This window comes from Megalops cyprinoides, chromosome 16 (assembly GCF_013368585.1).
Source record: "Megalops cyprinoides isolate fMegCyp1 chromosome 16, fMegCyp1.pri, whole genome shotgun sequence".
In the NCBI taxonomy this organism is placed as follows: Eukaryota; Metazoa; Chordata; class Actinopteri; order Elopiformes; family Megalopidae; genus Megalops; species Megalops cyprinoides.
This window is the reverse complement of record NC_050598.1, coordinates 17,780,862-17,797,273: the sequence shown is the minus strand read 5'-3', so window position 1 is coordinate 17,797,273 and position 16,412 is coordinate 17,780,862. Positions and strand designations below refer to the sequence as shown.

Genomic DNA, 16,412 nt, shown 5'->3' with positions numbered 1-16,412 from the left:
TCTGTCATATATGTCTAATTAGTTATGTAATAATATTCCATGAATGTGTGTGTCTGCGTACTTAGCCAAACAAATGCCCACCCCCAGGAAACTGCTTTCCTTGTGAGGACGTGTACATTACACATGTATAATCTTAACACAAGGTGGCGCTAAATGGCAAGATAAAGAAGAGCTGTGTTTGCTGAAGAAATATAAATCTTATTAAATCTTAACCCTGATAGTCATCATTATAATAGAATGCATTTCAATGCATAGGAAGCAATTTAAAATAATTACTGAAAATGACTGAAAAATTGTGTCCATACAATCATAACTATAATGGATAAGAGTGAATGGAATTACATGTGTATTACTGTGTGGATGTCAGCAACCACTGAACTGTACCCTGCTCTCTCTCTCCCTCTCTCTCCCTCTCTCTCTCTCACAGGTCCTCGGAGTTTCCATGTTCTAAGCTAATGTGGGAAGGTGTATGGAAATAAGATTTTTTTGTGTGTGTTGTTAAGCCTCTTGATGCTGTGCAGGTGTGTTCTGTGTGGAGAATATTTCTCACACATAGTCATGGACTCAGATGCACCCAGAGGCAGCATTGCTTGCCCCACAAAGGGGAACTTGTTTAAAATGAAAAAGAAAAATAAGAAAAATCTACTAAAACATTTACAATCATTGGGTAAGCTTTATCTGTTTACTTACACAGTGGCTGACCAGTTTCGAAAGCTATAGAATCTGAGGTTTTCTGCAGCCATATATTGCAATTTCTTTTAAAGGTGAGGGTAAATGTCATCTTTTGTCGAAGGCATCATTAACAATGACCTCCTGGGATCTTTCAGAATTGTGGTATTTTCTAAAAATGAAACAAAAAAAAATGGGGATACACTTTTTTTGTAACTTAAAGAACTTTGTTTAATGTATAGCCCTTTTGTAATAGTAAGTCATTAGGTGTAAATTAGTAATTTATAAACAGGTTATTGCTCATTATAGTTAAGTATTGAAATATTTTATTCTTCTGATCTATCTGGTGTGTGAAAAATGGAGGGAAGGCTCCAGTTTTTTTTTCTTTTGTGCTTTGTCCCCTTGTTACTTCCCCCTTCCCCCCACTGACTGTATCGTGAAACTGAAAGGACCCAAGAGTGCGGTGACCGCTGGGCAGGCTGTGCATTGAATCACTGAAACAAGGAATCCCCAGTAGCTCTGAAGATTTCCACACATCGCAGGAGACTCATTATGGCGGTACATGGCAGTAGTCACAAAGCTTACCCAAAGATTTGAACTGTTTGCCTGTCCTTTTGAGAGACTAATTACAAAAGCCAGTGGAAACCTCTCCAGTAGTGCCACTGTATTGTCTAATTAAAGCAGAGCTTGGTATAGTATGTTTGCTGAAAATAATTTTCTCTAAACAGATATACAGCTTATTAGAGTGTTGGAATAGGTATCTACCTTTTAAATAAAGTTATATATAAATTGGTGCTGATTTTATAATTGTGCAGTTAGTTTTTCTTACTTTCGAATTCCAACCTAAAGTTACCAGAAATGTATAAGAAACTGTTTAAAAAAAATGAATGCATGTGTAGTCATGCATTGAGAAAGATTTTTAAATTTGTATTTTATATTGTTTTTTCTTTGTCTTTGCAAAGTCTTCAGGTTTCTATACCTTTTTCCTATGTGTAAATTAGTTTGGATAAATCCAAGAAATTCAGCTTTAAGTTTTCCCATATTAAAATGTCCTTTCACAAATCCTCAGCTAAAAGCCTGTAACATAAATCCAATCTTTAAAATCCTATTTGGAAATGAACATTACTCTGCAATGCTTGGGCAGCTAGACAAAGCTTAAGTCTAACATTAACTTATAGTACAAAATGTACATTTTAATAAAATGTTTTGTCTATTGAGGTATATTCTTTATAATCATTCCATGCCTTAGCCTTAACATGCTTATAATACAGAACGTTTTTCACGCTGAAATCTTCCGTGTAAGTAAATTATACAGTCATGTTTAAAGGTTGAATTATTGGGCTGTTTCAGCCAAAAAAAGAAGTTGACAAGTGTAATATTGAGAAAAAGTAGAGAAACAGCATATGTTTGTGTTTTACGTAATACATTACGTAAGTAAATTCTCTCATGCTTTGAAAATAACTGTCTAGTGTTTCTGTCCCTCCCAACTGCATTGACAGAACTGCTGAAAGGACTGTGTGCTTGTGTGTGTTTATATATGTATATAATATATAATACATATGTACACACAAACACACACATGTATCTTAACCTTTTGTTTCTCTACCTTCTGTCGTCCAGTGTACTTTTTCTGATTTGTATTTATGTCTGGAGACAGTAACTTTTTGAATAAAAGTAAACCTTCCTCAACTGTGTGACTGAAGTGCGACAAGGTTTGTCTGAAGTCTGTTCCGCCTCTTGAAAACCATTCCCATTATCAGTGCCTTCTAGGCATGATGGGAAACCTTTCAAAAGTCTGGTAAGTCTTTGTTGGGGCAGAAGGGCTAAACATGTGTAACTTTATTTCCAATGAACATTGTTTTTGCAGCCTGTGTCTGCAATTACCTGTACGGTTGTTTCATTTATGTCTTTGAAACAATTTAGGTTTTTAGGTGAAATAATCAACTGTCATGAATGTATTCCCTTTCTGTGTACTTTCTTCCTTACACCCCTTTCTCAATGTAACTTTGGCACAAATATCCTCCCTTTTTATGCACACTTTATTTCTCACTGCATATACCTTTGCCTGTGTTTCACTGAAAGGCATTGATGATCTTGCTCAAATGTTTTTGTATTGCTTGGTAAGCCCATGCAATACAAAAAGAATTGCTGGGTAGCTGGCAAAGATGCCATTATTGCTGAAGACCAGGACTTGGAAAAGTCACAAAGGCGATCTGAGACGGTAATAACTGGGAAATGCCATTTACGAAAATTGGAATAAACCCGGAAGGTTTAGGGAGCCAGATTTGGCATGCCTCAGAGATTGGAGCAAAGGCATTATTGCAAATTGCTGTACACCATTCAAAAGTCTTCATTTTCCAAGTAGCTAGCATATTTTGTTGCTTGTATGCTGGAGCTTTGTAAATTTAATGCACACTAGAATATGCTTTAACAAAAATTTAAGCTCAAATACTTTGTACTAAATTACTACATACTTATCAAATGTTAACTTCCAAATTCCATCCTGGTCTTTCTGTGCATACTGTAAGATTGCGTGAATATACACAGCAAAACCATGTCACACCTCTCACTGCAGTGTTTTTTTTCTGTTTTCCTTGTCAAATGCCTGTCAATAAATTGACATTTTTTACATTAAGTAATATTGAAAGAAAATTGGTTTGAAAGCAAATAGACATGAAGTGTAAGAGAAGGTTATTGGGGTTTGTGGGGAACCAGGACCATAACACAGGTTAAGTACAATAGAAGTAGTGTGGAGTGGAGATTTATGGAAGGTCTGAGTACTGCACCTCATGAAAGAGAGGGAAATGAGGGGAGGTGACCTTGGCTTACAAACAGATGGTCTGAATACAAAGTATGAGTATTCTGGTTTAGATTATTGTGATGTGTGCTTAGTTCACAAAAACAAAAATATATCCTTGATGGAGCTGGAAAGAAATGCCTTTAGTGCTTGCCCTTGCTTTCCTTGGGGAGCTGGAAGCTCTGTCAGTTATCTCCTGAAAGACTTCTCTCTCCTCTTTTTTTTTTTTTAACTCCTTTCATTCTCCCAAAACATGTACATGACAATGTTAATTCAATTTTATTTGCAGTCTGGACTTACTTGCTTTTCAGTATGTGAACCAACATGCACCCATTTAACTAAACACAACAAGGAATTGCCCTTGTCCAAATGTGATTGTAGAATGACTTCACTTCAAAATATTGAACCAATTGATTGAGTTGGTAAAGGCATTGCTGCCTTCAAGATACATAACTATGTGGATGAAAGCCCATTGTTTTAATAAATGCATTCCCATGGTATCAATATTGCTTGCCAGCATTGTTGCTGGAAGTGAAACGAAGTCTAGCTTTGAATACTAATCTGCCTACATGACTTCTGTACCAGGCCTGCCAGTCAGTTGTATCTACAATTAAGGAGCTCGCCCTTGGAGTTGAGGTATATGCTGTTAAATTAATACAAACAGAAAGGCACACACAAAGCTTTAAAAGATCATCTCAACTGACTGCAGTGTAGGATTGGGGTTTCTCACCCTTGGTCTTGGGGTTCAAGGTAGCCCTCTGACACAATTCTGTAGTTCCACCTCCCCTTGGCCTGTTCTATATTCGTTTGGACTGAAGTGTCAGTTCACCAGAATATGTCGAATATAATTCACTAATTCCTTCGGTTTATCGGAGGAAAAGCAATGGAAATATAGACAGTTTTTTTTTACCACAGAATACATCGAAAGCCATTCCCAAGATGCTGTTCAGCTCCATTTCTCTCTACTGCATTTAGTCTCTGTACAGCAGGAGGCGATTGTCGTTTTTCCCCTCAGCATTGTGCACCATTACCGGGTGCGAAACTAAACCGCCAGATTAAAATTAAGAAATGAAAATTAAATGAAATGTAAATGAAAGTTAAGGGAAATGTACCCCCCCCCCTTACTTGTTCGTCATGCATGGTTATGTAAATCTGATCACTGGGGAGGTTTGTGGTCGAGATATGAATTACCGCCCTGCGTCTGCTCTTTGTCTGAAACACTGACGTTCGTCAACTTGCATTCTGTGCGAATGTCAATATTTGTGGTACCTTACAGGCTGCACACCTGCTGCGTGGATGGCTGGTAGAGGCGTGATGGTGTGCTACCATGCCCTCACTTTTTTAGTCCAGTTGTTCCTTATAATGTTATATTCGTTTGGTTATTTACATTATCCAAAGCGACTTACAAAAGTTATAACTTTTTCTCGGTGAAAGCGAGAGCCACTCAAATCCACCATTAATATTGCAACATCAAGTAGGCTTAAAGGCGGAGAAACCACGACGTGGACCCCCACTGAATGTGCTTGTTGCCTTCCCCACTCCACGGCTTCTCGTTGTTTACAGTGTGCCCGCCTTGCATCGCTATGATGGGTACAGTCGTTCCCGCGAAAATGTATACTTCCATACGTATAGGTTAGCTAATGAAGACAATCAAGGACTTCCAGAAACACCCTCTGCATCGAAGTTTAAAGGGAGCGATTCACACATACTTGTAAACCTAGGGCGAGGCGAATATAGGTGAAAGGGTTTGGCCTGGCTTTCTCTTTATATAAACCTTAATGGCCACATGGATACGTATCAACCAATCCATTTGGTTAAAATTCAGTGGATATGAACGCCTGCTCTGAAGTGATGTCCATAAACATCCGGTCTTTCTGCATTGTTGCAAACAGTCGTTAAATTAACGTGTATCTGCATGGTCTAAGGCTGCATTATTAGTTAGATTCCAAGGTTACAAGATTGCTAGCTAACTTTTATACATTCCAGCATCCCACCATGCACTAGCTTGGGTCCTTTGACCCGGTGCATTGTGCTCAACATCCGGGCTAAGTGCGGTATTGTGGGGAAGATGGCGGCGTTGGTCCTCCCTACTGACTGGATCAAAAACTGGGAAAAATCAGGAAAAAATGAGTTGTGAGTAACCTTGAGCTTTTTGATTACTAGGAAAGACGACGTAACGCTTCGAATTTGATCAGTGTCGTTTCTGTGTGCCTAGTAATGCTCTCTCGAAATTATCCAGGTAGCCAGCTAGCTGTACTCTGCATTGTGTCCAACTCCCCAGTTGCTCTCGCTAACTATGAATAGTAAGCTAAACATTGAGACGAGAATTGAATTAAAGAAATGTGGACTTGTCGAAGATGTAGCTAACTTAGCTAGTTGCATGTTTGTTGTCTACATGTAGAGTCCTCTATCTACCAATTTTAATGATCAGCAAGCGATCTTTGCTCCTTGCTCAAGTGAATTTGTGGCGCACACTTGCGACGACGTAACGTTTGCCACTTAGCTGGTCAGCTAGACAGTTAAACATGTAGAAGCACCTGATGATGTGGATTAAATTGATATTCTAACGGCCATCAGCAGACGTATGTAAAAGGAAATGTGAAATATAGCGACACGGTGAAATATTTATATTTGCAGCAGCTTAGTAGCAGGTTTGCTTGCTAGTGCTAGCTGTAAACAAGTAGGGGAACATATAGCCAAGACAGCCTGGCGTTAGCTTGGGTAGTTTTGTTTAAGTCAAAATGTTGATCTTCCATTAATACACAATTGTTTAAATGCATCCATATTAAACAAGAACACTGCAAGCTTTGAGGCTAACTAACTCGAACATGTAGCTGGCTATACTGCTTCGCTTATTACCTAACGTTAGCTAACTAGCTAAAGTTAGCTGGCTAGCTAGCTAGCTGTAGATGGTTAGACTGGCTAACTTTTACTAGCTATCTATCTAACGTATCGTTCTTGTATAGCGAGTTAGCTACTGTGTTTACAATGTGGTGGTTGACCTAGCTAACTCGTTAACTGTCGAATGTTAACCAGTCAGTACAGTTTAAGTTGGATCGTTTATTGTTTTCATAACATTTTTGGCGCTTTCGTTAGCTAGTACTTTCACACGTCTGGCCTTGATGCTTTAGCTAGCTAGCTAACTGTTGTCGTGGTCATAAACATCCAGCGATCTAGCTTCCATGTCCCGGCCTTATCTAGAGACAACTTCAGGCAGATCACTGAGGCCAGCTAATTCCAAGCCGATTCCGAGTTTATGGTTAAAATACCTGTATTTATTTTAGCTGTTTGGAAATGACAGTGCTACTTGTCATTTCCAGGATACGTCGCTATATTCAAGGTTGTTAGCTGGTTTACACTGTATTCTTGTTCATCTTTTTTCATATGGGAAAAACTGGAATTGAAAAAACTAATGGAATTTGTTCCGTGTACTGAAATGATTAATGGTATAATGTATATGTAGCCATGCGATTTCTGACCTCAGAATGGCTCACACGTGTTTGTAAATTAATCCATGTTAATTATATTTTGAAAATTAATTTTATTCATTATTTATCTTTTGAGAAGCAGGACGCTTGTAAATTTGTAAAATTAGACACGGGTAATGGTCATGTAATCTTGGTTTTGGTTGTAGTTTTCTTTCCACAGGTTACTTCAGAAGAAGACAGCCAAAGTTGTTGGTCGTGATTATAGTGGAATACTGTTATAAACTCAGCTGAGTACATGAGCATACAGAACCTTACTTACCTTAATTACTTTTTTTGTCTTGCAGTTTACAATTATGTCGGACTCTTGCAGACCAGCCTAATGATGACATGATGTTAAGAGGTATGTAAAAATGGAAAGGCCAACCTCCCTACTTAAAGGCGGTATCATTGTGATGGTGTAATAGCCCTGTTACATAGAGGGGTTCTGTCAAGGGGCATGTTTGTAAGTTTTATTGCCTAAAGGTATGAAACTTGGGTTTAGGACAGGCCCTTTGAATATTCCTCTTGAACAGGACTCCTTGTTTAAATCTTTGAAAGTCAGTTCGTGTTAGAAGGTTTAGTCTTGTCTCTAGTAATGGTGTACACAACACTGGGGGAAAAAAACGTCAGTGTGGGTTCCTGATTGCTTGCTGCAGCGCTGTAGAGATGGAGTCAAATGATGGAGTTGAATAGCAGATTGGGGATGCTACCCCTGCGGGGGATCCCCCCCCTTGGGGATGGCTACCCCTGTGTCCACACACCAGTTTTCTCCTTCAAGAACCTGAAGCGAAGAATTAGTTGTTTAGACTCATCCTATTCTGTTAACAGCTCATTTCCAACTATTCTATAACAGGCCCAGGACAATTGGCATAACAGAAAATCATGAGAAGGGTACTCTGAGCCCTAGGACCTGGGGTGAGAAACCCCAGGCAATATTACAGCGAGTTGAGGTGAGCTTTTAAAGCTTGGGATGTGCCTTTCAGTATATATTTTAACATCATACACCTGAAGGCTGAGGATCTGTCAGGCTCCTTAACTATCGATCTAATTGTTTTGTACCCTTGTTCCTTTCGTTATTCCCTTCTCGAGTATGTTCCTGTATGTTACTGGAGCAAGTGCAGTTTTTGAAATTGCCTGTGTTGCAGTGCCATATGTGAGTTTAGTCTGTGAAAGGCTTGCAAGGAGGTGGGGGCTTTCTCAAGGAGAGGCTGGTTCTTGAGTTCCTTTCTGCAGCAATAGCAGGAGGTGTCTTTAGTCTCTGTGGATTCTCCTTCCAAGAATGGTTTCTAGGTAACGGATCACAGTGGCTAGCACAGCGAGCTGTGGGCCCAGCCTGTCAATTAACACACAGTGGAGTTTATTTCTCAGGGGGAGTCAATCGTGGGGAACTGATAAAGCCACGCCCTGTGCTTTATTTAGGTCACTGTGGAGCTCTCAAAGCGCTCAGCCACCGTTCCAGTGCCATGCCCACCTTAATTGGAATTCTGAGTGGTCGAGCAGCAGAGAATCCTTTTTGATGAACCACCACTTTTATATGGTCACACAACATACGGCTGGCTGCTCATATTGTACATTGTGTCAGGGGCAGGTTTAGAGCAAGTGTCCCCTGGCTTTGCTATAAAAAGATACAGAAAGTTCTGGATCTTTTTGTTGTCTTCAAAGAACATTGACTTTGTATGTAGCAAATATAATTTGCAAAACCCCTTAATTTGCAAACTTTCATGCCTTATATACAACTGTGGATCCCTTTGTGATATTGTGTATGCATTTTGTGTTGCTCAGAGAGCAAATATTGAAATTTGTCCAGATTTAAATGCTGCAAAGATGTTTGAGCATGTTTTACAAGCATGCGTGTGTATAAATTGTCAAAAACATTAATGTGACAAATTGTGACGTGTTTTTCTCGCATGCATATATATATGATATTTATGGCTGTTTTGAAATGCCCCTACTCTCTTATTTTATACTTTATATTATCATTACTTGGATGTCTAGCTTGTTTGGATATCTACTACAGTGCATCCATTGTTTTAGCATACCACCTGTGACTGGGGGCGTGCAAAGTGCTGTGATAATGGGGGGTACCACAGGGCTTGGAGGTTATAGTCTGTGACAGACAGGACAGTCTGCCCCAGGCTATCCCTGGGGCACCCTGCATTCTCTTCCTGTACTACTGGTGCTGTCAAGCAGACACATCATTTCACTTTTTATGTCTAACCTGTTCTCCACTCTATGTTGAATCCGTGCACAATTCAGAGCAAAAAAAATGTGAGGTTTGTTTTCCTTTATTGAGAGTCATTGATCGGCATCTGTTGTGATTTTTTTTTTTTTTGCCGATTTAATTTCCTTCTGACAAATCTGCTGTAATTCACTTGTAATAGATGGATACAAATGGATTGTTTGGTACAAATCTTATTACTGAGGATTGGGTTTTAACATGGAATGGCTGCCTTTAAATCTTTTGGTTTAATTTTATTTGGAATGTCTAATTTTCAGACAAATTTGGCCATTTGGCTTGTATTGCAGTATTTTTGCTACCTTGCCGATTCACTGCTGTATTCATCTGTACAACTTCAAACCATTAATCAGCACAATTGCTTGGTTTAAGACCACAAATGAGCATATTATATTACCTGTTTAATAGAAGTCCTTATTTTGCCATAGGTCTGGTGAATCCCTTGTCCCCTTTAGTTCTGTTTAGTTTTGTGTCTGTTGTGACAGGAAATATTACAAGCTTAACAAAAGATTTAAGCTTTTTACAGAAGGAGGGATTACCCACTAGAAAGCAGCGTTCTGCTTGTGTATGTTTATTCCTGTGTACCTGTAAGTTGACATTGCATTCCCAGGCTGTTTATTGATGAATAGGCATTGAGTGTGGGTGGAGCCTGATTAATGAAGGCGTGTCCTCTCTCTCCCCTCCCGCAGACATCCAGGCTGCCCTGTACCAGCTCTCGTCGCACGCCATCAGCGGGAGCCTGAAGCTGGAGCTGGCGGCCAGCATCCTCGGCGACGTCGTGGTACGGGGCACTTAATCCGGCCGTTCCCCGAAGCCCCGCCAGCTGAGGGCCGGCCCGCCGCAGCTGGAGCGGCGAGCCGTCCGTCACAGCTGACGGAAACATTAGAGATCAGCGTACTGAGATGTGATTACTGTCGCGGGCTTGGCAGCCGTGCCAGGGCACAGCACTGTGGCCGCCTGAGGTCATGTCCTCTCTCTAAAACACTGCACAGATGCACATGTTGCGTGAGGGCAGCAGCTCCCACGGTGTACAAATCCCTGTGCTGTTAATCTAAAGGCTGCCAGTGGCTACTCTTCCATGTCGCCCATGGATATCATAGGCTTGTTGACTTGCTAAAGCTAAAGGAAACATACTGCACAGGTTAAAAATCACACGTCAGTGATAAGACTGGCCTGTTAGGAATAAGGCTGCAAGAATATACTGAATATTTTTTATGTGTAATTCCAGTGGTAATGAAGACAGTGTCAATATGACAGGGATCTTTGTTTTCTGATCTCAAACGTGTAACCCAGGGTAGTTGATGAAGGAGACCTAGCATTAAATCAGTTTCGTGAGGGCCACTGATGTGGTATTTGGTTGGTGCTTCCAACTGAACGCGTTCTTGGGGTTTTGTTTTTCAATACTGACGGCGTTTTTCGAGAACCGCAGATTAAATGTGTGTTAAACAGCAATTAAAAGGCCCACTAATAACTTGAGAATTTCTCTTGGTGCCCTTTAAGTGCATTGCGAAAGCGGTGGCAGGTGTTTTGCTTTAAAGTTTATTATAACAATTAAAAGTAGATTTTCATTCTGCGCAAACAAAAAAAAAAAAGTTATGAAAGTCTGAACAATGCACTTTTGGTCACCAGTTTTTTGAGGCAAATGTGAACACTTTACTTTGTAGATTAAAAGTAATCTCTTCTTTCATGTTTCGCTTTTAAAGATGACCTTGAGTTTGAGTTGTTTGATCTTGGAAGCAGACAACCGACGATAGTCCACAGATGGCTTTCCTATCATTGTCACAGTGTATCAAGCATGATGAAGCCAACAAACTAAGCAAAGCTGATACCGCTCTCCAAATGATGGATAGGGCTGTTAGTTTTGCTTTCCGAACACCGCGTCAAGGCCATTTCTTTTGACATGTTCTGAAGTGTTTTTCAGAAGGTAACCTTTAAAGTAACCCACTCATTTTGTTTGAGGTTGGCCAGACTGCAACACCGCAAGACTTTATTCTGGAATTTGAAGCATTTTGGGAAGCTAATTGAGCAACCCTATCATGAAATACTAATGTATTCATTTTTTCCTCATTTCCAGGAGTTGCGTGAAGATATGTCATCCATTTTAGCTGATGTATTTTGTATATTAGGTAAGTATTTTGTCTTGCGGTTTAATTTTTTTTCCCCCTCGACAGTAAGCTTATTTTTTCAGCTCACAATGGAATTAGTTTAGATTTGTTAAGTGGAAATTGATTTCGTTAAATTTTAAACTGTTCGAAATGAAGTGATGTCACATTCTTCCTGAAAGGATTTCATTATGAATAACTCAAATTTATATATTTGGTGAATAATGGATCAAAATAAAAACATTGTTTTGGTTTGCTCTCACATAAATGCTTTAATTCAGATATCGAGACTGGTTGCTTGGAGGAAAAAAACAAGCGAGACCATTTTACCCAACTGGTGGGAGCATGTCTGGTAAGTGTCTCAATTTCACCTTCGGCCAATCTGCAGTAGAGAACACCAGTGCTATTGGGCCTGCGTAAGCAACCAAGCCTTGCTCGTCCGAAACGCTGCAGTAAGAGCAATTCCACTGCAGTAACACTAGGGGGCAACATTGCTTCACCAAATTCAGGCGGCCGCCAGAATTGTTTTTCCTGGTTAGCCAATGCAGCATTAAGATTTTAAGGCCAGGCTTTAAAAGGTAAATAATTTTCTTAGTGGTACATGTATTTCCCTTGCAGTCTCCCAGACTCCAAAGATTAGTTTGTGTTAAGCGTGATTGAATAGCCTAGCATTTATCCTCTGCTCACAAAGGCCACATCTCTCTCCACTGGAAATACAAATTTCTCTTGGGCAGCTTTAACAGAGCTCTATAATTAGATGTGAAATGATTTAAAGGGGAAAAGTCGGACATTTAAAGTACATTTGTAGCTCTTAAAAGCTTTCAAACGAAGTCCCATCCTCAGCGCATTTCTCACTCTTCCTCCAAGCGGGAAGCAGCATAATTCCTTTTCGTGGCACATGTACATGTCTCACTGCTTCTCCCAGGGTTGTGTTTTTCCGGAGCAGGAATAGAAAGCAGGCAGTCACAGTGGAGGACTGGTCATCTCGCCATCGAAATTTATGCACTTTCCCTTTTTTGGCCTCTACTGTATTAATGCTGTTAGCATCACTTGATGGTACATAAAGTATTCAGCCAGGATTTAAAATGGAATTGTTTTGACATAGCAAGTAAGTCATCATCATTTGCTGATTTTGGTGCAAAGAAGAGGTAGGTCAAAGTTTTCAGTGTGGACATTATCTCTCTCTCTGGAGAAGAGTAAAGCTTCGTGCTTCAGCTTTAATGATGTTTTTCTGCAGGCTCTGAGTGTGGCGAGGTGTTTTCAGTCCTGTTAGCCTCTCCCTCACTCTCTCTGCTTTACCCTGCAGTTCTTTGTGCCGGACGCCGTGCTGAAGGAGCGGCTGGACCCGGAGACGCTGGAGTCCCTGGGACTGATCAAGCAGGCGCAGCAGTTCAATCAGAAGATCGTGAAGATCAAGACGAAGCTGTTGTGAGTGCAGGTTTTCTTGCTTTGAGGAGAGGCTTCGGCGAATTCCACCATGGGTGGAGACACCATACGCTGTCAACACTGATGTGTTTGAAGGAGTCAAACGACTAGGCAAAGTCTTAACTGGTTCATGTGAAGCAGAAATTAACCAGTAATGGTGATTCAACCCATGTTGGGGATCATGTAGCCTTAATCTCCAATTGGTTCTGTGCAGTCAGGGAAGCTGATAGAGAGCTCCTTTGAAAAGAACCCAGGAGCCACATTGCACTCCCCCCCCCTACATTTGAACACGGCAGGACTTCCTGTCCACCTCTTCCTTTAAGCTCAGAGTTGGCTGTGACAAGCTCTTGTTTTACCCCTGTCTCTCTTTTATGCTACAAGGCTGTGGCAGCATAGCACTGAAAGTATTTCAGAGTGATATTTCTATTGAGTGAGTCATTGTAATCGCTCACCTGCTGAAGCACACTCTCGGAGAAAGTACAATAACAGCCAGCTCTTCTGATGCTCAAACTGGCGATGAAACGAATCGTCAAGGTTACAGGCTCTTTTGTTTGGAGCGTTTATGCGTTTGAGCCGGAAGGGGCCCTCGCTGTGTTAGGCGTTGTCATGCGTGTAGGCGCTTGCCTCAGTATTTCCTCCAGCCCACTCAGAGACACTTTGGTGCGCGTGACACTCCACGCTGCGTGGCCGGAAGGTGAGGTTTCGTAACCCTGTCTTCTGGCAGCTTTTTCCTAGAAAGAAGTCAAGTTTGTCAGTGTCTTGTCTATAGACATATCAGGGAATAGTGTACGCTCATTCAGCCCGGCTTCAAATGAATTCAGGGAGCATATTGGCATTTGCGGGTAGAAAATACATAGTATGGGTTTGCTGTTGTACATGGGATTAAACTATAGATGATTATTATCACAGCTCAGACCTGAAGTCTCACCATTCTGTTCCCCATCTCAAAGCAGAAGGTGCAGCAGAATTCTTAATCCTGCAAGATTCTGTTGCGCTGCACTGTGTCAGTTTCCTCCGCTGGGTTGCTTCTCAAGCATTGTGCAAGTCTTTCTGCGGGACCCACAGTCAAAGCAGGTGCATGGTTTGCTAACAGTGCAGAGCTGGTCACATGACCTTGACAGCCATCTTGTGAATGTGTGACTCTCCTCCACGGTTAGCACAGCTGTTGCAGACGGTCAGGTTCCGTGCACGGTGGGGAGTCGGAAGACCACACCGAGGCTTCACCGCAGTGTGCTCGCTGCCCCTGCGCCACACTTGACTTAATATGCCAGAGCACCCCCCCCAGTGACAGAACTTTTGTAAACTGCGTGTAACTCTGTAATTTGTTCAGCACCTCATTTTGCTCTAAATTAAAAGCACGTCTCCCCGCTCTCCTGACAGTGATTAATTTCTCGCCTTTGTGTGGAATCTGTCTTTACAGTCCTTATCAAGATTCGCGAGCTTTCTGTAACTGGAAGTGCCTGCTTCACCGCTACACCCCCCCCCCTCCCTTTCCTCCGCCCCCACTTTATTTCTCAGACTGTCGTGAAAAGTGCGCACAAATGTGCTCGCTAGAATTAATTGCTTTTGTGTTCTCCCTGAATCGGCTCTGTTGACAAATCTCTGAGCAATGGCTCGAGAAGGCGTACAGTCGATGTGCGTCTCTCTCTCTCTCTGATAACAGAGCGGTCTCCCCGCTCCCATGATGTTAATTGAATTTTCTGAGTGCATTTGTTCACCACTTGCTCCCTGGCAGCTACAAGCAGCAGAAGTTCAATTTGCTAAGGGAGGAGAATGAGGGGTACGCCAAGCTGATCACGGAGCTGGGCCAGGACCTGTCGGGGAACGTCACCAGCCGCCTCGTACTGGAGAGCATCAAGTCACTGATAGGTATGACATCCGTCACCGCGGCGCCGTCGTCATCCCTGCGGACTCTACATGAAGATTGTTTGCGTTTCTGTTCGCTTGGCTCGCCCCGGGCGACGTGCTTGGCTTATTCTTGTGCAGATTATGCACTTTAGGTCAGATCAGCTGTTAATGATTAAACATTGGACACGATGCAGCATGGGTGAGGCGCCTCGCCGAGGTTTCCAGTGGCAGCGGTGTACCTGGGACATGACCTGCCACTTTTAGGTTACAAGCTCAGTTTAATATTCCCCGTTACCCTACAGGCCTTCAGTGCAGTTTTCATCATTTTATTTTGGCCAGTTAGATCTAATTACAGCTTATTAAAAATGCCCATATCTCCATTTTCATGAAGAAATGCAAGTGACATTCTCAATGGATGTGCCAAACTCATTTAAGAACTAAAAACGGCCTTGAGTTAGGTCTGCGTCTGTAATAACAGGATAAATGTCTCAGCGCTCAGAATCCACTACAGTGCCCCGCAACACGTTTTTGCATGCTTATTTGATCTTTTGTACCAATTAATAATGGCTGTTTCAAGGTGGCATGTAACGGCAGGCATTGAAAATGGGTGCAGTCAGAAGCTTCACGGTTCAGTGCACTAATTCATTCTGGTGTTGATCCTGCCAATGGCACAAAATGTCTGTTGGGGGGGGAAAAAATTATAAATGAAGGCCGCAATTTTAAGAAATGTCTCTGCTTTATTGAATATTCATTGTCACCAGACACAAATGAACTGTCAGTGCAGCAGTTGGTGTTCTGTTTTCCAGCCTTTCTCAAGATGTAAGCGTCATCCGGGCAAACGCAGGGACCATCGATTTATATGCATAAAATGCAGATTCGTCAGGTTACTAATGTCACTGCTTCAGTTTCTGGTTGACTACATCACATATCCATGTGCACAACACAAGAGGAGCAATTACTAAAAGAAATTGATCTTGTTTTTAAATGGATGGAGGTGTCTGGTGACGTGAGGACGTGCGGAATCTGTGCATTCAGAACGCACCTCGACTTTTAATGATTTATTCTCCGATTTTTGCTGCAGAAATGTAATGAAATGTTGTGACCTGCAAACTTAGAACTGATTCTACTTTCCCCTCCACTCTCTTCCTCACTTCCCTCTCCTGCTCAGGGTGTTTCAATCTGGACCCTAACCGCGTGCTGGACATTATACTGGAGGTCTACGAGTGTCGCTGTGACCAGGATGAGTTTTTTGTTCCCCTTATCAAGTCCTACATGTGCGAGCACCAGACCCTCTGCCACATCTTGGGTTTCAAGTTCAAATTTCATCAGGTGAGCCTGCGCGCTCAGAAAACGTCAGGTGTCCCCTCGGGGGCAAACATGAACGGCACACGGCACCTGTGACATTGACATGGCTGTGACAGCAATTGAAAGCTACAGACAGACCCCGTGCTTCCCAAACTAATGATTTTTTTTCCATCCTGGCATGCTTGCAGCCTGGCTATTTGGAGGTGAAAAAAAATTGGAGCTCTCACACTCTGACAGAGTTCAGATCCGTTGAAGTCGGGTTCACAAGTCCCAAATGGAAGCACGTTTAACATGGTGCTCTCCAAGCAGGGAAAGAGACAAGCTTGCAAAGACTGGTCTACTAGCTAACACGAGGAGATTCACTGGCAATGTCAGTATTTAGCCAGCTAAAACGCTGCAGTACTTACTACATCAACAATGATGATGGACGTTTTGTTGAACTTTCTAGGAAATGCAACTGCGTATAGAGAGCAGAATTCAACTCAGCTAGCTATGCAAAAAGAAGCACCAGGTATTAACAGTAATTAATGGTAGCTAAGCAAAACCATATAACGCTGTTTTTA

At 41.7% G+C, this 16,412-nt stretch overlaps 2 protein-coding genes across 3 annotated transcripts in view; both read left to right on the top strand.

Moving 5' to 3' along the window:
* stag2b (stromal antigen 2b) overlaps nucleotides 1-1,517 on the top strand; it is a 33,394-nt gene extending 31,877 nt beyond the window's left edge. Inside the window, exon 34 of the mRNA XM_036547707.1 lies at nucleotides 428-1,517. Coding sequence (XP_036403600.1) covers nucleotides 428-451 — 24 coding nt within the window. The 3' untranslated portion in view covers nucleotides 452-1,517. The remainder of the gene's footprint in view (nucleotides 1-427) is intronic.
* Nucleotides 1,518-5,506: 3,989 nt separating this feature from the next.
* Nucleotides 5,507-16,412, top strand: part of thoc2 (THO complex 2) — a 47,169-nt gene continuing 36,263 nt past the window's right edge. For both annotated transcript variants that reach the window (XM_036548784.1, XM_036548785.1), the window contains exons 1-8: nucleotides 5,507-5,599; nucleotides 7,239-7,294; nucleotides 9,859-9,950; nucleotides 11,244-11,295; nucleotides 11,553-11,623; nucleotides 12,578-12,699; nucleotides 14,432-14,565; nucleotides 15,713-15,873. In XM_036548784.1, the coding sequence (XP_036404677.1) occupies nucleotides 5,535-5,599; nucleotides 7,239-7,294; nucleotides 9,859-9,950; nucleotides 11,244-11,295; nucleotides 11,553-11,623; nucleotides 12,578-12,699; nucleotides 14,432-14,565; nucleotides 15,713-15,873 (753 nt within the window). In that variant the 5' untranslated portion in view covers nucleotides 5,507-5,534. The remainder of the gene's footprint in view (nucleotides 5,600-7,238; nucleotides 7,295-9,858; nucleotides 9,951-11,243; nucleotides 11,296-11,552; nucleotides 11,624-12,577; nucleotides 12,700-14,431; nucleotides 14,566-15,712; nucleotides 15,874-16,412) is intronic.